Genomic DNA, 27,939 nt, shown 5'->3' with positions numbered 1-27,939 from the left:
TTATTCCCCACCACAGAACAGACAGCAACTGTATGGACATGGCAGTTTGATGCCCCCACACGTCGGTTATTATCCCTGGCGTTGGCTAAAGCAATGGCCAAAGAATATTTCTCGCCTCTCCTTTTCTCTATATATGCCCACCTTCCTTCCCTGGCCTCACCAAATCAGCCCTTTTGCCTCCTCTTCCTCTTTTTTTTGTCTTAGGCATTTTCACAAACACATTGTAGACCTTCCAAACAGGTACGTTAATCTCTCTAATCCCCATCATTTTAAGGGTGTTTTAGATTCGTCTTCGTGAAATTTACTGTTTTTTTTTTTTTTTTTTTTTTTTTTGCAGGTAAATGGCGTTTCTTGGATTAGTCTTGGTGGGTCTTCTTCTATCTTTGGGATGTGATTCTGTTCATGGCAACAATGGAGGAGGAGGTTGGACTGATGCCCACGCCACGTTCTACGGTGGGGGCGACGCTGCTGGTACAATGGGTATGTAAAAAGATTAAAACTTGCGCATTTTTATAGAAACCCTCGAGCTGAAATTTACAACCACAGGCTTTTCTGATGTTTTTGTTGTTGTTGCAGGAGGGGCTTGTGGGTATGGAAACCTATACAGCCAGGGATATGGGACGAACACAGCAGCTCTGAGCACAGCCCTATTCAACAATGGACTGAGCTGTGGGGCTTGCTTCGAAATCAAGTGCGTAAATGACGCAAGATGGTGTATTTCAAGCTCCATTGTGGTCACTGCCACCAACTTTTGTCCACCAAACAATGCTCTCCCCAACAACGCCGGCGGCTGGTGTAACCCTCCACAGCACCATTTCGATCTCTCCCAGCCCGTCTTCCAGCAAATCGCCCATTACAAAGCCGGCATTGTCCCAGTGGCATACAGAAGGTACTAAATTTGTTTAACTCATCGCAAAAGTGAAAAAGAGACTAAGCAGATAGACAAATGCAGGGTTTCTTGTCAGAAGAAAGGAGGCATCAGATTCACAATCAACGGCCATTCATACTTCAATTTAGTTCTTATAACCAACGTCGGGGGAGCTGGGGATGTTCATGGAGTGTGGATTAAAGGGTCGAAAACAGGGTGGGAAGCAATGTCGAGGAACTGGGGCCAGAACTGGCAGAGCAACTCGTATCTGGATGGACAAAGGCTGTCGTTCAAAGTAACCACCGGCGATGGGCGGACGGTGATATCCAACGGCGTAGTGCCAGCTGGGTGGAGATTCGGTCAAACTTTTAGTGGGCTGCAGTTCCCATGAGCCGGAAGGCAACATCAGAAGAAAACAGAAGAGAGTTTATTTTCCGTGGTCTTTTTAAAAACCTTTTAGGAAGTTGTGCTAGAAATTTGCAGTGTTGGAGTGGGCACTGTTTTTAATGTGCCCTCTTTCTCCTTTTGCTTTGGTATTTAGTGTTTTAGAGAGAGTTTGTGGGTTTGGGCTTGGGGTTCTGCTGTGTGTTTTTAAGGCAATGGCAGTGTGAAAGATAGTGGCAGCGGTAGGCATTTGACACCCGCCACTTTGTTTCTGCGTTATAGCTTAGGACATGGGAGTGTGTGGGGTTTATAATATGTAGTTTAGTATTTAGGTTGGTTAACTCAAGAGGCTGTATTAAGAGATGTCTGTAACTACAGCTCTTTTGATACCCTATTATGTCTTAAGATATATGTAGTTTGCTTCTATGTTCTTCTAGATTTGGTGTCCTATTTTCATGGAGGAATGTTTTTAAAGAAAAATAGTGGGATTCTAGGAGATTAGAACAAAACATTATTTACAAGGGTGTTGAAACTAACCAATGCTGATATGTAACAAGCAAAAGCAGACAATATTTACTACTAGTGGCTTGGGTTGCTACAAAAACGAAAAAGTAATTGACTTTCAAACACCAAAAACTCGATAGCTCGAGTTACAACAGCAAAGAATATAAGAACTTTCTGGAAGAACACGGCAATGTCACGAAGGTGCAGGGTAACATGGGTGCATTTGTTCATTTTTTTACTTAAAGGTGTATGACATCTCAAGGCCACAAATGCATTTAGGTTTTATTAATCAACTCAAGCCACTCCAAGTTTGGTACAAAAAAGTGACACCTTTAGGAAATAAGCATATTACCAAAGTGGTCAATTTGAGGCCCAACTATGTTTCTACCCAATTTGAGGCCCAACTTTTAACCAAGCCCACTGGACCTCGCAGAGGCCCAGGTCAATTTAAGCGCATTTTTTAAAAATTGTTTAAAGTGGAGATTTCTTCTGATTGGAGGGCCACTTGTCATAGTCCAATTGGCAAGTCAAGATTCCACGTGGATATATTCCTCAATCGTAACTCTGGCAGGAGACCCGCCCACGTAGGAAAGGTGTGGCCCCACATTATCATTTATCAACCAATGGAAGCATAGAAACAGATTGAAGATATTACTCAAAGGATAAAGCGATAAGGCCCCGTCGTCCCCTTCGGGCAGTCCAGAACTCCCGACCAATTTCCAGCCGTTAGATCGTGAAAATCTCGTGAATGAACCCTCAGATCTGAAGAGCGAACAAGAACCACAAACTTAGCATGGAAGTGATGTTACAAAGGCCTCCAAATTACTCCCCCATTTCTTCCTCAATCTCCCCCACACAAAAGTAGATCGTTCAGGAGAGATGGCCACCGTCACTACTCAAGCTTCCGCCGCCGTTTTCCGGCCATGCGCCGCCCGATCGAGATTCCTTACTGGTTCTTCCGGCAAACTCCACCGTATGCTGTCGGTTAAACCAGTCACTGCTTCGTCTTCTTCATCTTTCAAGGTTGAAGCCAAGAAGGGAGAGTGGTTGCCTGGTCTGCCATCTCCGGCATACTTAAATGGCAGGTAAAACCATACACTAGAAATCTACTCTTAACTTGCGTTACGAACTAGAAGTGATTGGAAAAATTGGGTTTTCTCCTAAGCCAATGATTAAACGAAATGCAGTCTTCCAGGGGACAATGGATTTGACCCACTGTCTCTAGCCGAGGACCCAGAGAACTTGAAGTGGTTCGTGCAAGCGGAGCTGGTGAACGGCCGGTGGGCTATGCTGGGTGTCGCCGGAATGCTTCTTCCGGAGGTTTTCACGAAGATCGGAATCATCAACGCTCCTCAATGGTACGACGCCGGAAAAGCAGAGTACTTCGCATCGTCTTCGACTCTGTTCGTGATCGAGTTCATCCTTTTCCATTACGTGGAAATCCGAAGGTGGCAGGACATCAAGAACCCCGGCAGCGTGAACCAAGACCCCATCTTCAAGCAATACAGTTTGCCCCCAAATGAAGTGGGTTACCCCGGTGGGATTTTCAACCCCCTCAATTTCGCTCCCACTCAGGAAGCCAAAGAGAAGGAACTAGCCAATGGTAAGCTCTTACAACTAAACCTCTAGATATAAACTCCAGATTTGTCTTATGATATGAATTGGTGTTTATTTCTTGTACAGGGAGGCTTGCGATGTTGGCGTTTTTGGGGTTCATTGTGCAACACAACGTGACAGGGAAGGGGCCGTTTGAGAACCTTTTGCAGCACATTTCTGACCCATGGCACAACACCATTGTGCAGACGTTCAGTGGCAACTAAATTTGGTTTGTAGGAAGAGAAGGTTGGTGTGTTAAAAGTAAATGGTTGAGATTGTTTTGAGAGCTTGTTTTTGGAATGTGATATGAAACAACATAGTGGATCTCAGTGTACAGTGGTGGGAGGCTTCCCATGTAGCTTGGATGTTGTTTAAATGACACGATCCTTCCACTTATTACACATTCCATGAACATGAATTGCCTTTTGCAGCTTCATTCATATTCAAACTCTAAATTATCAAAACTTTCTTATAATTCTAACGAGAGAGTCTTAACAAGTCAAGATATTATAAACATCTTACCAAAAACCGAAGAACGCCACGCCCCTTTTTCGAACTTCAGCTTTGAAGTACACTGAATGGACAAAACTGTTCCTTAGCTGATTATCGTTGATTGTTCATCTTTAACTTGGTATCTGCTGTTCTGGGCTGGATTAGATGATGTCTGTTAATGCTTCAAGAGGGACCAATCAGATACAAATCACCGTCAACCTCACGATTTTAAAACGTGTTTTCTAGGAAGAGGTTTCTACACCCTTATAAAGAATATTTCATTACCTTCCCCAGCCAATGTGTGATCTCACAATCCACCATCTTGGAGGCTTAGCGTCTTTGCTGCCGCACCATCGGGTGACTGGCTTTGATACAATTTGTACCAGCCTAAGCCCACCAGCAGTAGATATTGTCCGTTTTGGCCATTACGTATTGCCGTCAGTCTCACAGTCTTAAAACCCATCTACTAGGGAGATGTTTCCACACCCTTATAAGGAATATTTTTGTTACCCTCTCCAACTAATATGGGATCTCACAAGAACAAATGACCAATTGAGTTATTATAATACCTGTAGGTAGAATCGATCGATTCCAGTATGAGACGTGGAAACTTAACAAAAAAATATTGGAATGTTCTTATTATGCGAACAACAAGCTCATTGGCTGCATACAGTATCATGTAGAAGCGTTGCTTTATGCCTTCATGAGTGATCTGTGTAGAACCTATGATTGACGGGTCAGAGTTCAAAAGGAAGTTCAACGTATTGGGAAGGAAAGATGAAAGAAGTGAAAGAAAAAGCATAAAATGGAAGTGAAAGTGGAAATTGGGAATACATTTGTAAAGTTAAAATTCTTAGCAATCCCACTATCAGAGAAATTGGATGTTCCTTTCTTCTTTTTCTTTGGATTATGGGGAAGTGGTGCTTCACATCCACACTTCTTTCTTGTGGATGCTTTTTCAAACAACAGAATTTCTACCTACTTTGTTCGATCAAATGTCAGAGGAACACCAAAGAAACTGGGTCATTAAGTAACTTAGTGGATGGGATTCATTATTTTCACCTGTTCGAATCATTTCCACGTTGAGGATCCTTGGGAGGGAGTCTCACGTTGGCTAGTTAAGAGGATTATCATGGATTTATAAGTAAGAAATACATCTCTATTGGTATGAGGCCTTTTGGGGAAACAAAAAACAAAGTCACTAGAGTTTATGCTCAAAGTGGACAATATCACACCATTGTAGAAGCTCGTGGTTCCTAACCTCTTATCTTCTTTTCTAATTAATCAAGATTTGTTATGGGTACTAAACACTAACAGCTACTGCTGAGCCTGCTACGATGTAGTTTTACTATTAGGAGCATTTAGACTTCTAAAATAATCTATAATATGGCATAGAAAGCATAAGCAGAAAGACGTGTTATAGTGGGAAGTTGACTCTTAATCCCTGTGAGCTTTGGGCAATTTCTTCTGAACAAGTCAACTTTGGCTGAAAAGCCAATAATTTAGGGTGGAGATGGTGGGATTTCATGGAGTAAAAGCTTCTGACCATATTGATAAAAATAATCAGATTACATAAAAGAAAGGCGTTTCTTTTCAGATATTTGAAAGCATGCACTTGAGATGATAGTGGAAATAGCACTAATGGTTGGATTTTACTCCTCGCACAGTACAAATATAATACAAGTCACAGTGTAAAGTTGATAACCCATTCTTTGGGTTTAACTTTAGTGATTGAGACAGAGATTTCAAATTGTTTAACTGAAGATTGAAAAAAGAAAGAAAGAAAAAATAAAAGAAAACTGAAATGTAAGCAGAAAGCCATTTGAAATCTATGTTTCTTTCACTGAGTGAGAGTTTCAGTGCAAATGGACAACCAGGCTCACCAGAATTGAACAAATAGCAATAAATTCAATTGAACAAATAGCAATAAATTCGCTAACTTCCTTCAGAACTAAACCAAAGATAAGCTTATGGATGTGAAGCAATGGACGGTAGTTTTCACATGGGAGAGAAAACAGCAAAAGGAAAAATAGAGAAATATCAAGAGAAATCCCAAGAATGATTTGTGGCATTAGCTTCTGGGTCCTACAGCAGCTGATTTTCTGCATAATATGTGGTTTATATTTCATCCTACTAACAAAATATCTACATATTCCTTTGCTCATCAATCACGGACGACCATGACGTTTATCACTTCTGTTTAAGTGAAAATACTAGTTTTTGTGTGACATTTTGATCATCTAACATCTTTTTTTCCACAAAAGAGGGAGGCAAGGGAAAAGGATTTGGAAAAGGAGAACCCCAAGTTTATCACTTCAGATCAAGGGCCAGAAACCTTCCATCCAAGTTTGTATGTTTTACCAGTAGAAATGAAAGAGAGTGGAAAAGAAAGGTGTTTCTGTGATCCAGTCTTTTGAAGTAAGTTTTTTTGGTGTTTTGTAGGGATTGAAGGGGAAAGGGACTTCGCTTTTCCTGTGTTATTTTTGGTTGGTCTGATATCTACTGAGGGTTCAAACTCAGACCTACCCTTCTAGGAGCCTTTTTGGTGCTCACCAATTGACACTCTACTTTTGACATGCTTAGCTGTGTGGAATATTTCATCTTGTCCTGGCAGTTGGCATTATGTTGAGATATTGAAAGACACTTTCATCCTTTGACAGTGACAGATATGGGTCCTTCTGCTATATGGTTGTTTGTATATTTCCAGGTGAAAGATGACACTCATTTCTTTAGATCTCATCAATACAATGATTTGAAGTTTGGGTTTGGTTATCCAGCCAGGAGGAGAATGCAAAGGGACAGCCATCATCAAAATTGAAGCAAACTTTAACTGCATTTTTATACATCTGAGAAACTTTTGCTGCAACTCTACTTCAGCTATATTCACATATGTAAAGATATGTACAGCAAAAGGATGGCTAGCAAACCCACAAACTCAAGACATTAAAAAAAGAAAGAGAAAAAAGAAGCAATGCCTGCTACTCTTTCTATAGAGACAACAATACCAGGATTCTTGAAAAACTGGATGGCTTCTTGGGCAGAAGAAGCTTGAGATTGATGCTTGTCTCCACTTCATGCTTTAGCTTCTGAAGTTACAGAGGTTTTTACAATGAACCTGAAAAATTAATTATACGGAGGAGGAAGGAAAGTGACCCCTAAGGCAGATTAAGGGAGAAAAAATCCAACTTCCCCCTTATAAAGTGGACTAAAATTTTACATCACTAAAATACCATTCACGAATGCTCATGGAAAGTAAGAGATCTTGAGAACGCTGCAGGGTTGGCTTGCAAAACAGGAGATAACACTTCAGATACACTATTCTTTTGACCACCCTTTGATTGGAAGATCTTAGACAGATTAACAGCTTTGGTTGAATCATTCTTAATACCAAGTGTCTCCCATATCGAACTCTTAGCGGCTTCATTTGGATCATCAATCCTCAAAGTTTTGGGAACCAAAACAGATCCATTTTTCTGTTTTGGAGGTTCTTCCCTCCCAGAATTATCAGCCTGGAGTTTGTCACCGTCTCTGGAATGCTTCCCTAGTATAGGAGAAATTGGACCAGAGTTTGGAGAACAGGGATGTGGAGAGAACCACGGCACATTCCAAGCACCTGGAACGCTACAGCTCCAGTATGTCGCAGGATAGAATGATAAAGGAACTCCAGGAGGGTAGAAAGCCGGTGGAGGTAGTGGTGCATTCCATGTACAAGGCCAAGGAACACCGGGAAGATATGGGATTTGAGGGAAACCATTGATGTTCTGCATCTGTGGTTCTTGAGGGCACCTCCTAGCTCCTTCCTCCGTTGAACTTGACACAGTCACTGAAGATGCACTGGAACAATCATCGCCAGTTTCCCCACCCTTACAAGGTGCTTTAATTCCTTGGTCTTCGAGTCTATGAAATTCATTCCTAGTTCCATTCAAGACCTTTATTTCCGGAGGATTGAGGACAGTGGCCATAGATTCACACACAGATGTGTTTACACTAAAATTGAGGACTCGGCCATTGCTTTTGGATGGTAGGTGGTTGACCCCATTGGGAATATCCATTTGTGCAGCTTGAAGAGCCTCTGAGATTGTAATATGACGGTAATGTGAGGCAGAGTTCTTGTTCTTTCGGCGGCCGGCTCCAACAGGGACATTTCTCCTATTACCGCCTTCAGTCCAATATCTTTGACAGGCTTTGCAAAAATGGCGTGGTTGGTTGACATTATAATTATTGTAATAACAAAACTTGGTTTCCATGCTATTGCAGCGGGGACATGGAAGTATTTTGTCTGGCTTCTTCAATTTCTCTTTTGAGTTGGGTGCGTCATTTTGTTCCTTCTCTGGTTTGTCATTCTCATCCATTGATAGCACTTCAGGATCCATGTGTGCCTCATTGGCCGTTTGTACACATGCAGAATCCTCCGAATCATGTAGAGTTTCTTCTTTTGCAGCTGAATTCTCAGTGGCTTTTCCTACATCCTAAAAATTGAAACAGTTCTTAATACTCTTTAGCTACTACAGATACCATATAACTTCAAAATTTATATATCAGAAATCAGTCATGTCAGCGAGAAAGCTCCACCTCACAAATCAATAGCAGATTAAGGACACTAGAGTTGGCAGTATAAGAACGTATAAGAATTAACAGTAATGATCTTTAATTCACACTTCTTTTCAAATCCTGAGTATTGTCCCAATATTTTCTTCTTCTTTCTCTCTTTTCGGTTGGGGAGGTTGGTGTATACACTGGTTTATTATCAAAGTACAAAGTCAAACAGCTAACAAATTATGGATTCCACCGAAACCTGAGAAAAGCCATATAAATTTGAAGACAATAGAGAACATCTCACTACTAATTGCGAGGAATAGGATATTCCAAAGAAACGATGAACAAGATGAATGACAATTTCAAGTTTATAGCTCGAACAATAAGAAGTGTAGCTTGTTGAAACCATGCTGGGTAACTTTCTGTGCTTCAAATTTTTGTTTTAAAGAGTGGAAAATCACCGATTTGCCGTTTCAAATGGGAAAAAAAAAAAAGGAACCTAAGACAAGATAGATTGATGCAGGGTTCGATCTTTGAATCCAAAAGAATTGCGGGTTCAATTTTCCCCCTTTGAACGTTCCTAATCTTCAAACATGAAAACCAAAATTAATATCAATTGGGACCCCCCAAAATGCCAGATTAGGGTACTTAGCAACGAAAGAGTTCAAAATCTGCTCGAGAAGGCGTTTACAAACAACCAATCAAAAACCGGAAACAGTAAAATCTGAAGAACATCTAAACGGTCAACACGCGAACCGCCCTGTCAGAGTACCGTAATCACCAAATAGGAAAAAACGGAAAGAGGGAAATAGCAAAAAAAGAAGCTCAGAAGCACAAGCACTGGAACAAAATTGGGTAAAACAAACAGGAGGAATTCAGGTCTGAGTGTACAAAATGTTGATTAACTGAACTGTACCTTTTCTACTGCCTCATCTCGATTTTCTTTCTGAGAACTAGAATCCGAATCGTCACTTTCGATCAACGGAACTTCACAGTCGGCCGGAAGTTGAATCTCCTTGCCGAAAATCTTAATCGCAGGGTCCTTAATTTCCAGCATTTTTTGAAGCCGAAAAGAACAGGGAAAGGAAGAGAAAAGGAAACGAAAATCGAGAGAGAGAGAAAAAGGAATTGGATATTGGATGATATTGGATATTGGAGGCAGTCTGGGCTGGCATTGGGCAACTCGGTCCTCGTTTTTGATCCGTTTAAGCAAGAGGTGGATGCCACGTCATCGTCCCATTTTCATTATCAGCCACAAGTTCCTTCGTACTCTGATTCTCGGTTGCACGCACATTTTGGTGCACCCTTCTCCCTTTTTTTCTTTTATTAATTAAACTATTATATTACTTAATTTCTCCATTTTCCCCCTTTTTATATTCCCTTCCCTAATTATTTTTAAGTGTATTTTGACTAATTTTTTCCTCATATTTATTTTTTTTTAAAAAAAAAATCACCATCTATTTTTCGACGAATTAAAAGTACATAAATTTTGGATCCAATTATTGGAAAAAGAAAAGTAAAGAAAGGAAAATAGTAAAAATTGCTACTTTTTATTTTCCGACGTGGCCCACGCATGGAAAAAGCTTCCCAGCTTTTTCCCAAGTAGTTAAACTAATACGTCTAATCCTCCCTCCACGTCTTCAAAATTCGACACGTGGGACAAATCTACAGCTTTTACCTTTCACTGCACTTTGTCCCCGATTAAATTCTCTTTTACACAATGCGACACGTGTCCCACTAGTGATGGCTTTTAAATATAGAAACTTATGCTATTGGACCACGTAAGAGTAATTAAAAAGCAATGCAAACAAAACCCTCTTTTGTCTTTCGGTGTAAAAAAGAGTCAACAGTTTTTTAATTAAAAATTAAAATGAAATGAAATTAATTTAATAATAAAACAAAAAACTAATTAATATGTCTACTTCATGGGTAAAGTTTTTCCAATTACATTATCTTAATAATAAGGACGGTCGCGTGGGCGGTTGGAGGATAATTAACCAAGTATTTATAATTAAAGACTCCTTAAGTTGACGTGGACTGGATTAAAACAATGTATTAAGGTATTGATTTAATGTTTAATGTTGGAGCATTAATTTGAGGGTGTGACACTTGGTCTTAATGCTCATTATAATAAGCTCTACTTTTCTTGTTTAAAAAATATACCCAAAAAAATCTTCCTCACTTCTTGTAATAATTTAATTTCTCATATCTTTACGCTTACGCCTTTGATGCAACCATTTTTATTTTAGACATTGTTTTAATTAAAAAAAACATTTATTCTTTTACTACATATGAGAAGTTATAAAATAATACACCTGAGATCTCATGTTACTTGGAGAGGGGAACCAAACATTCGTTACAAGAGTGTAGAAATCTCTTTCTAGTAGACATATTTTAAAACCGTGAGACTGACGACAATATGTAACAGGTCGATTATGAGATCCCACGTTGGCTGGAGAGGGCAATGAAACATTCCTTATAAGGGTGTGAAAATCTCTCCCTTGTACGCGCGTTTTAAAACCTTGAGGCTGACGACAATATGTAACAAGCTGACTCTGAGATCTCACATTGGTTGAATAGAGTAACGGAAAATTCCTTATAAGGGTGTGGAAACCTCTCCCTAATAGACGTGTTTTAAAACTGTGAGGTTGATGACGATACGTAACAGGCTGACTTGGAGAGGGGAATGAAGTATTCCTTATAATGGTATGAAACCTCTTTCTATACGTAACAGGGCGACTCTGAGATTCCACCTTGGTTGGAGAGAGGAACGAATTCCTTATAATGGTATGAAACCTCTTTTTATACGGAACAGACCGACTCTGAGATTCCACCTTGGTTGGAGAAGGGAACGAAGTATTCCTTATAACGGTATGGAAACCTCTTTCTAGAAGGCACGTTTTAAAATCGTGACGACAATACGTCATAAGTCGATTGTGAGATTCCACATTAGTTGGAGAAGGGAATGTCTTAAAACCACGACAAAGATACGCAGCGTGTCGACTGTAAGATCCCACGCTAGTTGAAGAGGGAAACGAATGAGCATTTTTAAATTGTGAGGCTGACGATTACAGGTCAAAGTAGACAATATTTAATACGACGAAGGATTACAGGTCAAAGTAGACAATATTTAAACCGAGAGGTGTCTAATCTTGTTGTTATTGCAAGCACCAATTTTTTACCATTGTTAGCCAATCAGAATTGAAACAAAAATCACATAGTACAATAATAATAATAATAAAAAGAAGGCACAGAATAAGTATTGGAAAAGATCTCAAGACAAAGGTCTAATTTTGAAGTCACTGTGGGGAAGGAGAAATCAATGGAGAAGGAGATGGATCCGCCGCCGGAGCTGGGGCTGGATCCGCCTCAGCATCAGGGGCTGGAGATGGAGCTCCGTTTTGATTAACTCTTGAAAACCCAAATTTCTTAATGAGTTCATTAGCAATCAACTCGTTAGCCTTGTCCGAAGGGTGATATTCATCCCAAAACACATATTTGCTTCTATCTTTGCACAGCACCGACGCCGGAATGCATGTAAGGGCCGGCCGGATCCTCCCAAATGAGCAACATGGCGAATCCGAGTTACTAAACCCTGCACAAAACAAACAATGTCCATTTCCTTTAAAAAATGTCGAACCGTTTGGTAATTCCGTTTGTTTCTTGTTTGTTATTTTCCATACCATATTTGCCGGGGTTGCTAATAACGTCGGCGACAACATCATAAGCATCTCCGAATTTGTAGGTGGCATTTGGAAGCCTGGTGGCGAGGCCATCAAGAAGGCCACTGGCAGCTTTGTTGAAGCTGAGGGCCAAATTGTTGGTTCTGTCTTGGCAATCGCCGGATGAAGTGAGTACCCTTTGCAGCGGAATGCAGCCCATTGGACCCAGCCCAAACGCCATCAATTGCCTTGCCCCCAAACTGTATAACAACTGCAAAACAAAAACCCATTAGAAAACAGAGATTTTTAATTTGAAGTGTGTGTTTACTTTAGAAATTAACAACCTTGAGTTGATCGCGAAGGGTTTCCATCAAATAAGTGATGAATGTTTGATCGTTGTATTTCCACGAATCGGAGTAAACGGGCATGAGATAATTGTTAATGAAATCGTTGCTTCCCAAAGCAACCACGTATCGAGCTTCTTCGAAGAACTCCTTGGCCTTTTCTTCCCCGATTTTGGCTTTGATCAGTTCTTGCGTCCCTCGAAAGAGCTGAATTTGTTTGTACAGACCAAACCGCTGAATCTGCAGGTTAATTCAATCTAAATCTTAATAAATTGCTTCTTTTAATTTGTCAATTTGGGTATGAATTCGAAACTCACGAAGTAGCCTCCAGTTTCGTTCAAGATTCCTCCACCCCCAGATGCGTAATTCACTCCATTTTCCAGAATTACATCTTCACTTAGCGAGGGATCGAGAAAAGCCGGTGGTCTGGGTAGACCCATTTCATCACCTGGGATAAAATGATTGGAGATTAGTGAAAAGTAACAAAATTAATGATATAATTAAAGGGGAGGGTGGGTTAATTAGGATACCGATAATGTCTGCAACAGTGCGGCCATTGCTGAACCTTCCATTAGGGAGTCCATTGCCGAAGTCAATGCCGTACCAGGGCAAGTTTGCCTGAGCTAAGCTCCTTGAAAGGTACATATTATTCCCGACGTCGGAGAGTGAGTCGCCGAATATGAACTGCACCGTCTTGGAGTGGCAGCTGGGAATGGCGGCGGCTGCTAAGAGGGTGAATAGCAGGAAACAGAGTGATGGTGCAGAGGAATTCATGGTTGATGAGGAAGGGTGAATTGGGGGTGGGCATGGTGGTCGATTGTGAAGGTTTTAAGAGAGGATGGGGTTGTTGTTGGGTTGATAAACAAACAATTGGTGATTCAAACCTACTGCAGCTACTTTGGTTTTTGAAAATTCTGGGCTCAGATGGTGACCTACTCGAGGTTGCTTCAACCGTGGGCTTAAGAATTATTAACATTCTTTTAAAAAGATGAACTTTATAAGTGTTATCTCGCACCCGATTGCAATAACGCTATCGGCTAGTGTTGAGTTTGGACTATTATGCTATTACGAGAGGTATTAGAGATAGACACATAATCATATGGCACTAAGCTTTGGAGTGGAGTGAGATGCATTTTAAAACGGTGATGGCAATGGACAAACACACAACATTCACTAACGAAACAGACAATATCTACTAGCGGTGGACTTAGACTCTTACAAAAGCATCAATAAAACTGAAAATATTCTTAAGATGATCTCCAAACGCTTTCAACGTTGTTCGAAGCACTCGTTCGGTACGTCAAAAAAAAATGCAACAAAAAAGGTACCTTTTCTTAATTCCACAGGAGATTTTTCTCACAAAACCAAAGGGTGGCGTATGCATTCATTGATGTGCAGATCGAAATGGGTTTATTTTATTTTTAGTCGTAATAAAAGTGATATTTTTGAAACAATTTTGTTTTTATTGTTTTTTTTATGGAGGCAAGGACGGTAAGCCACGACACGTAGGTTCGTAGCTGAGTTGGCGTTAATTAATTGGCTGCATGAATGATATCTTTTCTCGCGTGGAAGAGCTACAAACAAAGCTAAAAGAGTGGAAACGTGGCACAATGCTAGTCGAATATTACTAACTATAATTAAATAAATTAAATATATGAAAAGGGTATCCTAAGAATCTAGTTCAATTATCCATTTCTAATATCCATCGTCCATTCTCTCCATCCAACGGCCAGCACACACTCACATCTCAAACCATATCCGTTAAATATATAAAAATCACGCATCGCACTCCAACCGCCATTATTCCATTTCGAGCTTCACTCCCCTGCTCGACGAAATGGCCTCCGTAGCGCTCAAATCCTTCACTGGACTCCGTCAATCGTCGCCTGAGAAGCCCCATTTCGTCACTCAAACGAAGGCCACCCCGAACCTCCAATTTCGGCGTCGATTTTATGTTTCCGCTGCCAAAACTAGCCCTAAAATCGCCGGCCGCAACCTCAGAGTTGCGGTGGTTGGCGGCGGCCCTGCTGGAGGATCGGCCGCTGAAACTCTCGCCAAGGGTGGCGTTGAGACTTTCCTGTTCGAGCGGAAGCTCGACAACTGTAAGCCTTGCGGTGGGGCGATTCCGCTGTGCATGGTTGGTGAATTCGATCTCCCGTTGGATCTGATTGACCGCCGTGTCACGAAGATGAAGATGATCTCTCCATCGAACGTTGCCGTCGACATCGGCCAGACCTTGAAACCTCACGAGTACATTGGGATGGTTCGGCGAGAGGTTCTGGACGCGTATCTTCGCGAGCGAGCCGCTGAGAATGGAGCTAATGTGATTAATGGCTTAGTCATGAAATTGGACCTTCCGAAGGAACGAAATTCACCATATGTCCTTCACTACACTTCGTACGATGGAAAGAAAGGAGGCGTCGGAGAGAAGAAGACATTGGAGGTTGACGCCGTGATTGGTGCCGACGGAGCCAATTCTCGCGTCGCCAAGGCCATTGACGCCGGCGATTACGATTACGCCATCGCATTTCAGGTAAATCGATTTTAGGGTTAGGGTTTATTTAAGGAGAAATTAATGAGCTTCTCTTTTTAGTATTTACTCGCCAATTAGATTGAACTGTGTTAAAGTAGAGTATTGGGGGTTTCCGATTTCAGGAGAGGATCAAAATCCCAGATGACAAAATGGTGTATTACGAGAATCTTGCAGAGATGTACGTAGGTGACGACGTTTCGCCGGATTTTTACGGGTGGGTGTTCCCAAAATGCGACCACGTCGCCGTCGGCACCGGCACCGTGACTCACAAGGCCGATATCAAGAAGTTTCAAATAGCCACACGAAATAGAGCGAGAGACAAGATCTCAGGGGGGAAGATCATCCGAGTTGAAGCACATCCAATCCCAGAGCACCCACGTCCACGAAGACTGGCCGGGAGAGTGGCACTGGTGGGCGATGCAGCCGGGTACGTGACAAAATGCTCTGGCGAGGGCATATATTTCGCAGCGAAGAGCGGGCGAATGTGTGCAGAAGCAATCGTGGAGGGGTCGGAAAACGGGAAGAGAATGGTGGAGGAATCAGACCTGAGGAAGTACTTGGAGAAGTGGGATAAAACCTACTGGCCGACTTATAAGGTTTTGGATGTGTTGCAGAAGGTGTTTTACAGGTCGAATCCGGCGAGGGAAGCTTTTGTGGAGATGTGCGCTGACGAGTATGTGCAGAAGATGACGTTCGACAGTTACTTGTACAAGAGAGTGGTGCCTGGGAACCCATTGGAGGACTTGAAATTGGCTGTCAATACCATCGGAAGCTTGGTGAGAGCCAATGCTCTGAGCAGGGAGATGGACAAAGTCAGTTTATGAGAGAACTGTGTCTAATTATAAGAAAAAACATAAATCTTTAGCTTCCCAAAGCACCCAGAGATCATCATTTCATGTTAATGAATCCTCATACTTCACTTTTGTGGAGTTGATTTCCCTTACTCAAACCTGTGTGCGCAATGAAAGAGACCATTGTTTTCAATATTAAGAGCCACCCTTCAATGGTGTTGAAAAGGCAATTAGTTAGAATAATTGAATTTGATTCTATAAAGCATATGTAAGCAATTAAATCTTATTGGTTGACATTTAGGTTGCGTGTTAAGTAAGCCTTTCTACTTTTGATTCAAATTACTAATTTAATACAGAATTAGATCACAAATTGGCTACGAAGAACTATTATATGAAAAGGGATACGAAAAGAATAAGTAAACTAGAACTTAAACTGGGTATTAATTTATTCAGTGATAGAGAGTGAGTGGGCAATCGGGAACGTTGAAGCGATGGAGAGAAGTAACGGCTGAGATTGGGGGATGAAAATGGTTGAAAAAGGGACAGGATTCGCATTACGGCGGTGTATTCGGTAGAGAGTAAGAGAAAGGGAAACAATATATATAAACCTTGGGTATTCAAAAAGAAGTGCTACGCCCAAGGCTTTCAGGCGGAGATCTCTGCGACCCACAATTCCATTTTCGGGAAATACCCTTTTGAGCCTTGTAAATCTCCGATTACCCACTTTCCTCTTTCATTTCGAGCTACGATCTTTCAGGGTTTCAAGGTTCCATTTCTCTTTCTCCTTTGTTTGTTTGTTTGTTTTTCACTTCCTCGGGAGTGAACTCTGTTCTGGGTGGAATGTTGATTCATTATTTATCATAGATCGATTTGTTTCTGTTGGTTTCAAATGCTATGGATCTGACGGACTATTGCGTGATTTTGTTTATACAATCGTTTCTGGAAGCTCAGTTCTCTGTTTTTGAAGCTGGGTTTTGGATTAGGAACTCTTTTATCCTTTCACTTTGGAACGTGAGCTAAAAGGGTAGATCTCAAACGATGTTTCGTAGGATTGAAACTTTACATTCATGTTGTTTGCGTAGAATGGTTCTTGATTTCTTAGGATCTTTATTTTTCTGAAGGAATCATATGAACCCACTTGTTGAAATTGGAGCAGTTGTCTTAATTCTTTAGTTACCGTTCTTACCAGCTTATATATTGATGGAGATTCACCTGATTATGAAAATGACTGACACTTCCCCTGCCTCCCCTTGATAGAGTCAGATATGGCAGCAACATCGGCAGCTACTTTGTCCATTGGAGCAACTGCATCACTTAATTCTAAACTCAACTCATTTTCCCAATCAAAATCTGCAGCCTTGAGGGTCAATTCACGAGAGTCTCTTCCAAGCTTCTGCGGCCTCAAGGCAGCTTCTTTTCTTCGATGCGACTCGGAATCATCTTTCCTAGGGAACCAGAGCAGTACCGCCCTATGGCGTCATCTTGCTCCATCAGCTCAAAGAGTGAACCAGAATGTTTATAAAAATCTTCAACCTCAAGCATCTTACAAAGTTGCTGTTCTTGGAGCTGCTGGAGGTATTGGTCAGCCTCTGTCGCTACTCATCAAGATGTCGCCGTTAATTTCGACCCTGAACCTTTATGATATTGCAAATGTCAAGGGTGTTGCTGCTGATATTAGCCACTGTAACACTCCCTCAAAAGTTCAGGCTTTCACTGGACCCTCTGAATTAGCCAATGCTTTAAAAGATGTAGATGTTGTGGTCATACCTGCTGGGGTTCCAAGAAAGCCTGGTATGACTCGTGATGATCTCTTCAACATCAATGCTGGCATAGTGAAAACTTTGGTCGAGGCAGTTGCCGATAATTGTCCCGATGCATTCATTCATATCATTAGCAACCCTGTGAACTCGACTGTGCCAATAGCAGCAGAAGTTCTAAAGCAGAAGGGCGTGTTTGATCCAAAGAAGCTTTTCGGGGTTACTACATTGGATGTTGTCCGGGCAAACACGTTCATCGCTGAAAAGAAGAACCTTAAACTGATCGACGTTGATGTACCGGTTGTTGGGGGGCATGCGGGTATAACAATTCTTCCTTTGCTGTCAAAGACTCGACCTTCAGTGAGCTTTACAGATGAAGAAGTTCAAGCACTGACTGTTAGGATTCAAAATGCGGGAACTGAGGTCGTGGAAGCGAAGGCAGGGGCGGGATCTGCTACCCTTTCAATGGCATATGCTGCAGCAAGATTTGTCGAATCGTCTCTTCGTGCTTTGGATGGAGACAGTGATGTCTATGAGTGCACATTTGTGCAGTCTGATCTAACTGAGCTTCCCTTCTTTGCATCGAGAGTTAAGCTTGGGAGGAAAGGAATTGAAGCCTTTGTAACGTCTGATCTACAGGGTTTAACCGAGTACGAGGAGAAGGCTCTTGAAGCTCTAAAGCCAGAACTGAAGGCAAGCATTGAGAAGGGCATTGCTTTTACACAGAAGCCTTCAGTGGCTGCTTGAAACGACCTTGGTTGTCCGGAACATGCTTGGAGCGTAGCAGCAGCATTGAATCCCAAGCAGTTCCTTTTGTTTGGTTTTCATTGTACCCCGTCTGATGGAGAACTTCCTTTTGAGATATTAATTGCTGCTGTAGAATATCAAAAAAAGAATGTAGTCCGTTCAATAAGAGTTCCTAGTGATTGAAAATTTTGTAATAACATGGTTGGTAAGACTGTGCACCTCATCTCAAGACTCTTAAGATTGATTCTTTTTTGGGTTAATACCCGAACGATATAGAATCTATTGGTTGGTAAAGTTCAGAAGACCATTCACAGTTACTGCCCAGGCAGTCTACCGCTAGCAAATATTGTCATTTTTGGGTTTTTCCTTTTTGAGCTTCCCCCAAAGGTTTTTAAAACACATCTGTTGAGAAGAGGTTTCCACACTCTTATAAAGTATCGTTCTCCTCTCCAACTGATGTGGGATTTCACAATCTACCCTCTTAATAGCTAGTAAAGGAGAGATTTCCACACTCTACTTTATAAAATATGTTTCGTTCTCTTCTCTAACCGATGTGAGATCTCATAATTTTCATCGACCAAGTCCCTTCCCTAAGCTTTAGTCAAGCAACGTATCTCCTAGTGTATGACTTGGGTTGCTCGTTTAGCTTCATCACAATCTGTCCCGGAAGCCTACAAAATGTGGTGAGAACTAGAAGCAAAACATCATCATTCTCATGGAATTTAAGACAGCAATGAGTGGACAGAAATAGTGAATGAGAAATCGAAGAAGGAAATTTGTAATGAGATTCATTGTCTAACAACTTAAAAGAGATTCAGTCGTTACTCATTTTCAATTCCAACCCGAAACTCATCTGTAGAAGCAACTCGAGCTATTTTTTCCAACTTTCGATTCAACAGACAAAATGCAGATGATCAAAAGAGCTTAGTCGGACACAAACTTTGCATCCAACAGGCAACTGTCATCCAGCTTCTGTTGTAATATCATCCTCCCGCCTGTGACAACAACTCTCCCATCTTCAGAACGAGCCTGTGGCCATTAGAACAAGCTGAATGCTCTGGGGAATTTTTCCTTGTGGGTCAGTCTATATTCTGAGAATCTGAAATGGACGGTGTTGCTACCAATAATCGTTGCAGGAACACCGACCCTCTCGGAAATGATGGAACCGACTTCGGTCCCTAACAACCACTTTTCGGTTATAAACACTTGAGACATATTTAGCAAAGTTATGACAATCCATGCAAGTACGAAGATTGTTTGCCACTCTGATGGTTCTTCCTGGCGGGGTTGCAAGAACCCCAAAGGCTATGGCCAATTTCTCACTATGGAAAGAAAGCGCATACCCCTTATCTTCTGCCTTTAAGTTGTGTAATTCAGATGATATTTCAGCTTCATAACCTGCAATCTTTAGCTGCTTGTTGATCTCGTCCAGCTGCTCGTAGATCTTGTCCTTCATCGGATGCGAAATATCATCCACAGCAAACTCATGCACCACCCCATTCAGTTCTATTGTGGTGCAGCCGGGTGTAGTATAGATACCCCTTTCCTTCATGAATTTCCTCAATTCAGTTACCTTGACCCAGTTCCCAGCCGAAGAATAAATGTTCAGCAGCAGCACATAATCACCTGCTTCTTGAGATTTGAGTTCAATCAAATGCTCAATTATGCGCTCCCCAAGGTTTGCATGACCGTGAATTCTGCAAGCTCCAAGAAGGGTCCTCCACATTGTCGCATCTGGATTCACCTCCATTGACATTACGAGCTGATAGGCTTGGTCGAGCATTCCAGCACGACCCAAGAGATCAACCATACATCCATAGTGATGGACGGTGGGAACTATCATGAACTCTTGTCTCATACGATCAAAAAACGCCATTCCTTCATCAACCAGCCCACAATGGCTACAAGCAGAAAGAACTGCAGTGAAAGTATGATCATCAGGCTCAACACCCTTCTTTTGCATCGCCCAAAACGCTTCAATAGCTTCTCTCCCGTGTCCATTCATCGATAACCCGGAAATCATCGCACTCCACGAAACAACATTTTTCTCAGGCATTTTATCAAACACTTCATACGCCTTATCCACACGTCCACACCGCGAATACATGGATATCAGCGAATTGCACAAATTACTCTCGGTATTATAACCGTGCTGTTGAATATGACTATGAATCCTTTCGCCAAATTCCAATGCATTCAAGTCCGCACAGGCTTGGAGAAGAAGTAAACAGGTAACTTTATCAGGTTTGCAGAGATACGTTGGACTCTGCATGATCTCAAACAAACCCAAAGCATCCCTTGTTCGTTTATTTCGAGTTAGACACGAAATCAAAACGTTCCAAGCAACAACATCTCTTTGAGGAATTTCATCGAACAGTTTGCATGCATCCTCAAGTTTGCCACAATGAGAATACAAATCCATCATGGAGGTGAGCAAAAGACTATCCGATTGATGCCCATTTCTAAAGATCCTTGCGTGAATCTGAACCCCACTAAATAATGAAAGCATTCTTATACACGACTTAACGGCAAAGGAAGAAGACAAAGGATCAGCATGAACACCTCGCCTCTCCATATCTCTGTACATGTACAATCCCTCCAGAGGTGAACGGCTCAACGAGTAGGCTCTCAACAGCGTATTGTAATGAGAAACAAATGGGTTCGTCAGCTGAGAGAAGAATCTTCGCGAATAGCCCAATTCGCGAAAAGGCGCGGAAACGATGCGAGTCAAGAAGCGGAGGGAAACAATGGGGTCTTGAATGAAAGACGTGCGGATCATGTGGGCATGGATTTGCAGCAATTGTGATTTGTGGGTGCATGACTTTATGAGAGAAATCAGCGGCTCTCTATCGAAGCGAAGCGTTGAGTTTTGTTCACGAAATTTGGAAGAAAGCAGAGAGATCGGAGAGTGAAGGAGAGAAGCGGTGGATGCGAAATGAGGAAGGCGAAGGGAATGAAGATGCCGATCCGCCGAACAACGGCATCGCCGGAAGATCACAGTCATCTATCAATGGCCGCTGAATCGTTTTCGTTACGCTCGAGCGACAATTCAGCCGTCGTTATATACTTATAATGCATTTAATTTATTTTTTATACTACGAATAATAAATTTAAAAAAAATAAAGAAAATTAAATTCAAATTCAAATTCAAATTTGTATCTTTTCTTCTATTATCAAATGTTCATCAAACCCTACAACTTTGCTGTGTTCGATCACAACGACCAATCAAATCCAACGAACAGTAATGTTTTTTATTACATCAATGGGCTGCCAATACTCGACGAAAACGAGCAACCCATCAACAGATATTTCATTTCTTCATCATCTTCTTCCTCCTCCTCCTCCCCATGTTCTTGATCATCTCTGCAAATCATTCCACCATTAATGGAGAAATACTGGGAGCCATTGTTGGTTCCTGAAAGCTTTCTTTTCTTGTAGTTGGCCTTGAAGCAGGCTTGTCTAAGCCTCTTTGTATTGTCCTCCAACTGCAAATCTGGTCTCTCCTCCATTAATTTCTTCTCATTCTCTAATATCTTCAATACATTGCTCAACTTATTCACTCCCTGATCTCCATCTTCCTTCTGAAGCTCCTGCATTCATTTCCCATCGAAATTTTGTCAAAAAAAAAAAAAAAGCATCAAATTCCTTGGGAAATATGAAGAGAAAGACATGCCTTAACGTTCTTGATTAGTGTCTGTAGGCTCATGAGCTTCCTATGAGGCCATCTTCTTATACCCAATTCTCTGCATCTCTTCTTCAACAGAGTGAGTCCGACATTGAGATGTTTAGCTGCCTGAGTTATGGGCATGTAGAAGTACTCCGATATTACTTCTCTTGACAACGCTTTTGTTGATGCACTGCCACTGCCATTGCTCGTTTCTCTGCAGCACTTTCTTTTAGCCTTCCTCATCATCGTCCCCTCGTTTCCCATCCCTCCATTACCATTTTCTCCGCCTCCTTCCTCAACCCCAAATGCTTCACTCTCCAATTCACTCCAAATCCCAACGCCCCCATCTTCTGCAAAATCAAAACTTTTCAATCTTTTCAACATAAATATGAACAATCACAAATGGGTATATCATGAATCAATCACCTGATATAAAACTGCTAAAAGGATCTATGTCCTTGGGGTCGAAAAACGAGTCATTATTTGCGCAACTCTCAAGCAAAGGAACAACGTCAAAAAAGCTATCCGGAAATCCAAAATTGCAGTTCCAATCCAACGCAGAATAATTGTCGGTTCTACACAGAGTTAAGTTAAATTATGATGAACAGAGAAAGAAATGGTCAATTATGAAATGAAATTAGAAGCTGTGAAACTTGCCTACAATGGAGAGGAGAAAGATGGCATGATAAAGGAAAAGGGTCTTCAAATGCCATGGCTTCACACTTCGGCCTCCAAGTGGCGCCCATTCGTCACGATCGATCACCAAAACAGAAAGAAAAAGTGAAATATGGAAGGAAGGGAAGAAGAAGAGGCAGAAAATGGGGGATATATAATGCTCATAAAATGGTACGATGAATTGGGGAAGGGAAGAATTGGAGAACGTGCGCCGCCAAAGGGGCATAAAAATCCACAGTCCCCATGCATGAACAGATAGAGATATCATAATTTCTTATGTGTTTATGATCATCAATTTTCATTTATTGCATTACGGTGTGTGCTTATGAGAGTTACAAGATTTTATAAACTAAAACAAAATATATATCAGTTTTGGATTGTTAATTAATGATGAACAGTAGTGGAATCTGAGTCGTGTTCTTGGCATTTTTTTTTTTTTTTTTTTTTTTTTTTTGATAAAACACGTAATAATTAAGATAACCAATAGAAAGAAGGCACTAAAAACATGAAAAAGAATGATGAACAAGAATCTAAGGCTTTTTAGGCGTCTTAACCATGTCAGTCTGGGATTTAATCATTAAAATTCCATTGACTGCAGTTTAGAGGACCGAGTTGAGTCATTGATGGATGTGGATGTTAGTTAAGGTAGATGGGATGGTGATTGTAATGTAATGTTAATGAAATGTAACGCATCGTCCTCATAAATCATTGGGGAATGTGGGTATTTAATCTAAACCCATCTCATTAATTGGGATTAGAGACTACTTAGTGAGGATCAGTTACATAACAACTTTAATTACGTTTTATTTCTTCAAACTGTTGCTTAATTATTTGGAATTTATGAACCCCAATTCCCCAATTGGAATTCATTAAATATTTGTACTTAAATAGTGTTGAGTTTGAAATATTGTGCCCTACCAAATACATTCCTGCATTTTGTTAGAGAGGAGAACAAAACATTTCGTCTTATTTACAAGGACGTGGATGTGAAAATTTCTCTCTAGCAAATGTGTTTTAAAAACTTGAAGGATAGCCTAAAAAGGAAAGTCCAACATTTTAAACATTTTAAAACCTAACCTGGAAGGGAAGCTCCGCAGAGTCCAAACAAAAGACAACATCTGCCAATACTAGACTTGGCCTGTTACAACGACTATGGGAAACTGGTTTAGACATATGTTCTCGAACAAGAAATTAGAATTAGAGATACCGAATTTAAAAGAAGAAAAATATCATTAAATTAAAGAATCAAAGGAACCACTATTCAACTACAAAATTAATAAAGAATCTTAGATAATATTCAAGAGAAAGCATTTAAACAAATTATTCCTCGAACTCAATGCCAAGGGCGACATTGGTTGGGATTTTCTGGGGAATTCTCCGCAGGAAGACGACTGACTGGGTCCAATTGTCGTGAAACTGAAAGAAGTTAGCAAAAACATCAGTTTCTCCACCTACCCCCTCCTCCTCCTCTTCCACGGCCACCACCACCCCCGCCTCGTCCTCCACCGCCACCGCGGTGCTTTCCACCACCGAATGCCTTGTTTGCATCAGATCTACCTTTGAGGTTTTCAGGAAGGGGAAGGATATGATCCACACACTTTCTGAAGCTGAAGTCATCAACAGACTCGTCCTCCCGAATGAGGAAGAAGCACTTGTTTTTCCAAATAGGATGGTTTCGAATTTGGAAAGAATGAATACCACACCCTATCTTTTTCTCTGGTTCTGCATGCCCCTTCTTCAGCAAATCCAGCAACATCATCTTCTCGTACTGCCACACAAACCAATATCAAATATTGAATCATCAACAGAATCAATGCCTCCACAATATGCAAATAGTTTTACCATGAATCAATTTATTATTCATCGTGTAAATTTGATCAATTATAGATGTTTTCAATGACTTAGGGGGGTAAAATTAGTAGAGTTTTTCACCTTAGAACGGCGGTTGACTAGACGAAAAACATGACCGACAAGATAATACTGGGCCCCTAAAGAAATTACTATTCAAACATAGAACAAGAATACAAACCTACAAAAGATATTACTAATGTCTAACCATTTAAGTTATAGTGAAGTAGGCTAAATGTGAGGTCCCACATCAATTGTAAAGAAAAACGAAACATTCCTTATAAGAGTGTGGAAACCTCTTCCTAGTAGACGCGTTCTAAAACCTAGAAGGGAAGCCCAAAAGAGAAAGTCCAAAGAGGACAATATTTGTAGCGGTGGGCTTGGGCGGTTACAAATGGTATCAAAGCCAGACACTGGATGGTGTGCCAACGAGGACGCCGAGCTCTAAGGGAGGTGGGATTGTGAGATCTCACATCAGTTGAAAAGAGGAGTAACACATTCCTTATAAGGGTGTGGAAATCTCTGCCTAGTACATGCGTTGTAAAAACCTTGAAGAAAAACCTAAAGAAGACAATATCGGCTAGGGTGGTGGGTTTGGGCGGTTACACTAAGTGCTAAAGGAATAGACTTTAGTAGTACTAATATTTGCTACGGAATACAAATAATAACACCCAACTGTCTTTCAATTTAAGGATTTTTTTCATAACTAAGCGATCACACCCTGTAACCGGCCATGAATACATGGATTTCTAAACACTAATTATTACTTCCCCTTTTGGGCTGCAAAATTATACCATATAAGGACATGCTCAATGGCTTGGTGCGGTTCTTGGTTTTGAAGAGTTAAGCCATACTTGTATGTATAATTTGCTACATCACAGGATATGCTAGAAAGAAAGCAATAAATAGATATAGCATATCTATTTCTTCCACTAACATCAATCAAGAATAAGAAGGGAATCATAAAGAATAACAGCAAAACAATGCAAAAAAAAAAAAAAAAAAAAAAAAAAAAAAAAAAAAAACAGCTAAAAGAAATTCTTCAATGAGAAAATAAGGTCAAGAGAGTAGATTCACAGATAGAAATAAATTTATTCATCCAGGGTGGGATTCTTTGATTAATTGTTTTAACATCTAAATCTGTAAATGGATTTTGGGCAAAACTGATACCAATCATCATTAATCTCATGAGAATATTGAAGAATGTCACCTCTCTGATTCTATTATGTATACAATTATAGCAGTTTCTCAAACAAGTGACTAGAACAAAAAGTCCTGCTAAAATTGTTCACCATTCATGAGGATCAAGATACCTAAATCTACACCTCCTTTTGCAATTCGTTTTCCCTTCAGAAAGATGGAACTTTCACAAATTAAAATAATGATGATGATAAACCATAACAGCAATATTGGGAAAAAAGAAAATATGTCAATCAAGTTCCAGCTCTGCGTTCTAAAACTAACATAAAATTTCATAAGCATCATTCTCAACTTAAATTAACAAAACAGAGGACGATAGCAAATTAAAAAGAAGTCCATAATATGAAACCTGGTTCACGTTCAAGTAGGCAGGCCAGTGGTGGAGGAATTTATAGAAGTGATCAAACAATTCCCTCGACGATCGAAAGCTCTTAGGGCCTATAGTCACAGGACCAGGCTCCTCCTCTCCCTTCCCGTCTCCTTGCGCCTTCTCAACCCTTCCCTCTTCAACTGACTTCTCCATCTTCTGCTTTTTCACCTCTTCGACGCTGCCATCGGCGCTTTCTTCCTCCCTCTCCCGCTTCGAATTTGCATCGCCATTAGTTACTTTTGCAGCCTCATTTGCTTCATCATTTGATCCTTTAGGTTCTGCTACGGGCTCTGTATTCTCCAATTCCATGTCTTCGGCGTTGGTCACCTCCTGATTGTTTTCAGCCGGTTGAGGGATTGTTTCTTCTGCCATTGTAACTTGCAGGTGTACTCTGAAACTTCTAAACTTCGAAGTAAAAACCCTAGGAAAATAAAAGACAAGATTTTATATTCTTCCGTTCTTCTTTAAATGGAAGGGCCGTTTAATTTTTATTATTTTTTGGATTTTTTTTCCTTTTAGAATTAGGAAATCAAGTCAGAGATTTTGATATTGATGTTTAAAATATTGAAATAAATATGATTTAGTTTTTTTCTAAGTTTAAATTAGTTTAACAAAATAAATGGATTGCAAATTTTATCAAATAAATTTAAATCCAATAAAACAACTCAAGCCAATAATAAAAAGAAAAAAGGCCTTTTATTTTAAATAAATTGAATACGAAATATTATTTAAATGTTCTAAAATCTACCATGAAAAAATTATTATAAAAAATATATTTTTTTTTAAATGTCTCTCAAATTTGTATTTAAATATTCAATGTCATGTTAGAATTTGACTTAGAAAATAAATATATTAAATTGTAAAGTTTTTATAAATAAAAGTTAAAAATCATATACTTATAAACAATTCATTATTTTTAATTATTTAAATGTAGTTCAATAAATGAGATGTCTACTGTAATAATACTAATTTTATTTTTTAGTATAGGTTTATAAAACATTTTACAACGCGAGTAAAATAAAATAAAAATCGAAAATAAATATTTCTTTATTAGGACAAGACTGGTTATGAGATGCCTTGGTGACCCATTATCTCTGCATACAAATTGGGTTAAGTTGAAAAAATCAATTTAAAGGCTTTCAAATAAATTCGACATATGAATTGATTATTGGGTTTGTTGCTACTACCTGCAATGGCCTTAGTCGATTGAGTTGTTCACTCGTGAACCAAAAGGCTTTCAAACAAACTCAGCATCTGAATTAATTATCGGGTCATATGAACACTCCTAACTTATTTTATTTTCTCAACCTAATCCAATCCCGTCCTCTGTTTGTGTGTCTGTTGGTTTGTTTTAGAACAAATTTGTGTTTTTGGGTAGAAAAGTGAAAACCAAAACCCAATATTGGGTTGATGAAAAGATGGTGGCGGTCTTGATTGATAAGCGAGGGAAGAGGCAACAACAGCGCCATATCCATGTCCATATCCATATCCATATCCATCCCCCAAACAAACGCACACATTCAACACTAATGTAATGCAATGTGCACTTTAGAAATATAAAGCTTTTGAGTTCATTGGAATTGGAATTGGAATTGGGTACCAAAAGCATAAAGGAACTCCATTTTGCACACCAAACCAGGACGACTCCCATCTTTTTTGCATTGGAACATCCTTGCTTAAGTTTATACAATGCATAAAAACAGCAGAGGATGCATAACAACACTTCCAAAAAGATACTTGGCTTCCTCAGTATGCTCTTCCCCCTTGTCTTTTTGTTCAAACTTGGACAGAGTCTTCTAAAACACCCCTTTTTATTGCTCAATCTCTTCCTTTCCTTTCCTTTCCTTTGTTTTTACCTCTTTTTTCCCAATCTCATCCCCCGCAAACCCCATAATAAAGACATTAACTCCCACAGGGAAGGGAAGGGAAGGGAAGGGCAGGGAAGGGAAGGGAAGGGAAGGGCAG

General features: G+C 40.3%; 9 protein-coding genes across 11 annotated transcripts; 4 read left to right on the top strand and 5 right to left on the bottom strand.

Annotated features, from left to right (window-relative positions):
- Positions 1-131: 131 nt before the first annotated feature.
- On the top strand, positions 132-1,708 carry LOC111429847 (expansin-A1-like). The gene is made up of 4 exons (XM_023065892.1): positions 132-240; positions 338-480; positions 577-889; positions 953-1,708. The coding sequence occupies exons 2-4, from the start codon at positions 342-344 to the stop codon at positions 1,257-1,259; spliced, it is 759 nt and encodes a 252-aa protein (XP_022921660.1). The 5' UTR covers positions 132-240; positions 338-341; the 3' UTR covers positions 1,260-1,708.
- Positions 1,709-2,472: 764 nt separating this feature from the next.
- Positions 2,473-3,786, top strand: LOC111429846 (chlorophyll a-b binding protein 4, chloroplastic). The gene is made up of 3 exons (XM_023065891.1): positions 2,473-2,841; positions 2,944-3,359; positions 3,440-3,786. Exons 1-3 carry the CDS (start codon positions 2,636-2,638, stop codon positions 3,574-3,576), a joined length of 759 nt encoding a protein of 252 aa, XP_022921659.1. The 5' UTR covers positions 2,473-2,635; the 3' UTR covers positions 3,577-3,786.
- Positions 3,787-6,651: 2,865 nt separating this feature from the next.
- LOC111429843 (cyclic dof factor 3-like) lies at positions 6,652-9,549 on the bottom strand. Its single transcript, XM_023065886.1, has 2 exons — positions 9,297-9,549; positions 6,652-8,313 (listed from the first exon to the last, which is right to left on the bottom strand). Exons 1-2 carry the CDS (start codon positions 9,435-9,437, stop codon positions 7,078-7,080), a joined length of 1,377 nt encoding a protein of 458 aa, XP_022921654.1. The 5' UTR covers positions 9,438-9,549; the 3' UTR covers positions 6,652-7,077.
- A 2,034-nt stretch (positions 9,550-11,583) lies between these two features.
- Positions 11,584-13,343, bottom strand: LOC111429845 (GDSL esterase/lipase At1g74460). The gene is made up of 5 exons (XM_023065890.1): positions 12,917-13,343; positions 12,704-12,834; positions 12,387-12,626; positions 12,064-12,313; positions 11,584-11,975 (listed from the first exon to the last, which is right to left on the bottom strand). Exons 1-5 carry the CDS (start codon positions 13,158-13,160, stop codon positions 11,680-11,682), a joined length of 1,161 nt encoding a protein of 386 aa, XP_022921658.1. The 5' UTR covers positions 13,161-13,343; the 3' UTR covers positions 11,584-11,679.
- An 849-nt stretch (positions 13,344-14,192) lies between these two features.
- On the top strand, positions 14,193-15,958 carry LOC111429842 (geranylgeranyl diphosphate reductase, chloroplastic). Its single transcript, XM_023065884.1, has 2 exons — positions 14,193-14,919; positions 15,042-15,958. The coding sequence occupies exons 1-2, from the start codon at positions 14,224-14,226 to the stop codon at positions 15,741-15,743; spliced, it is 1,398 nt and encodes a 465-aa protein (XP_022921652.1). The 5' UTR covers positions 14,193-14,223; the 3' UTR covers positions 15,744-15,958.
- A 237-nt stretch (positions 15,959-16,195) lies between these two features.
- Positions 16,196-18,508, top strand: LOC111429844 (malate dehydrogenase, chloroplastic-like). Of its 3 annotated transcripts, none has more exons than XM_023065889.1 (2): positions 16,196-16,476; positions 16,974-18,508. In XM_023065889.1, the coding sequence occupies exon 2, from the start codon at positions 16,976-16,978 to the stop codon at positions 18,212-18,214; it is 1,239 nt and encodes a 412-aa protein (XP_022921657.1). In that variant the 5' UTR covers positions 16,196-16,476; positions 16,974-16,975; the 3' UTR covers positions 18,215-18,508. The 3 variants fall into 3 exon arrangements, with proteins under 3 accessions (XP_022921657.1, XP_022921656.1, XP_022921655.1); XM_023065888.1 differs by having other exon boundaries at positions 16,926-18,508; XM_023065887.1 differs by having other exon boundaries at positions 16,197-16,476; positions 16,968-18,508.
- Positions 18,509-19,192: 684 nt separating this feature from the next.
- Positions 19,193-21,287, bottom strand: LOC111429841 (pentatricopeptide repeat-containing protein At3g47530). The gene has a single exon (XM_023065883.1). It carries the CDS (start codon positions 21,216-21,218, stop codon positions 19,332-19,334), a length of 1,887 nt encoding a protein of 628 aa, XP_022921651.1. The 5' UTR covers positions 21,219-21,287; the 3' UTR covers positions 19,193-19,331.
- Positions 21,288-21,412: 125 nt separating this feature from the next.
- Positions 21,413-22,627, bottom strand: LOC111429669 (protein RKD2-like). The gene is made up of 4 exons (XM_023065613.1): positions 22,539-22,627; positions 22,308-22,456; positions 21,888-22,231; positions 21,413-21,804 (listed from the first exon to the last, which is right to left on the bottom strand). Exons 1-4 carry the CDS (start codon positions 22,625-22,627, stop codon positions 21,469-21,471), a joined length of 918 nt encoding a protein of 305 aa, XP_022921381.1. The 3' UTR covers positions 21,413-21,468.
- A 1,140-nt stretch (positions 22,628-23,767) lies between these two features.
- Positions 23,768-26,398, bottom strand: LOC111429642 (protein EMBRYO DEFECTIVE 514-like). The gene is made up of 2 exons (XM_023065576.1): positions 25,954-26,398; positions 23,768-24,324 (listed from the first exon to the last, which is right to left on the bottom strand). The coding sequence occupies exons 1-2, from the start codon at positions 26,344-26,346 to the stop codon at positions 23,995-23,997; spliced, it is 723 nt and encodes a 240-aa protein (XP_022921344.1). The 5' UTR covers positions 26,347-26,398; the 3' UTR covers positions 23,768-23,994.
- Between the last annotated feature and the right edge of the window lie 1,541 nt (positions 26,399-27,939).

The sequence above is a fragment of the Cucurbita moschata genome, unplaced genomic scaffold (genome assembly GCF_002738365.1).
Source record: "Cucurbita moschata cultivar Rifu unplaced genomic scaffold, Cmos_1.0 Cmo_Scf00032, whole genome shotgun sequence".
Taxonomy (NCBI): domain Eukaryota; kingdom Viridiplantae; phylum Streptophyta; class Magnoliopsida; order Cucurbitales; family Cucurbitaceae; genus Cucurbita; species Cucurbita moschata.
The sequence above is the reverse complement of the archived record's forward strand: the minus strand, read 5'-3'. Positions and strand labels throughout refer to the sequence as shown.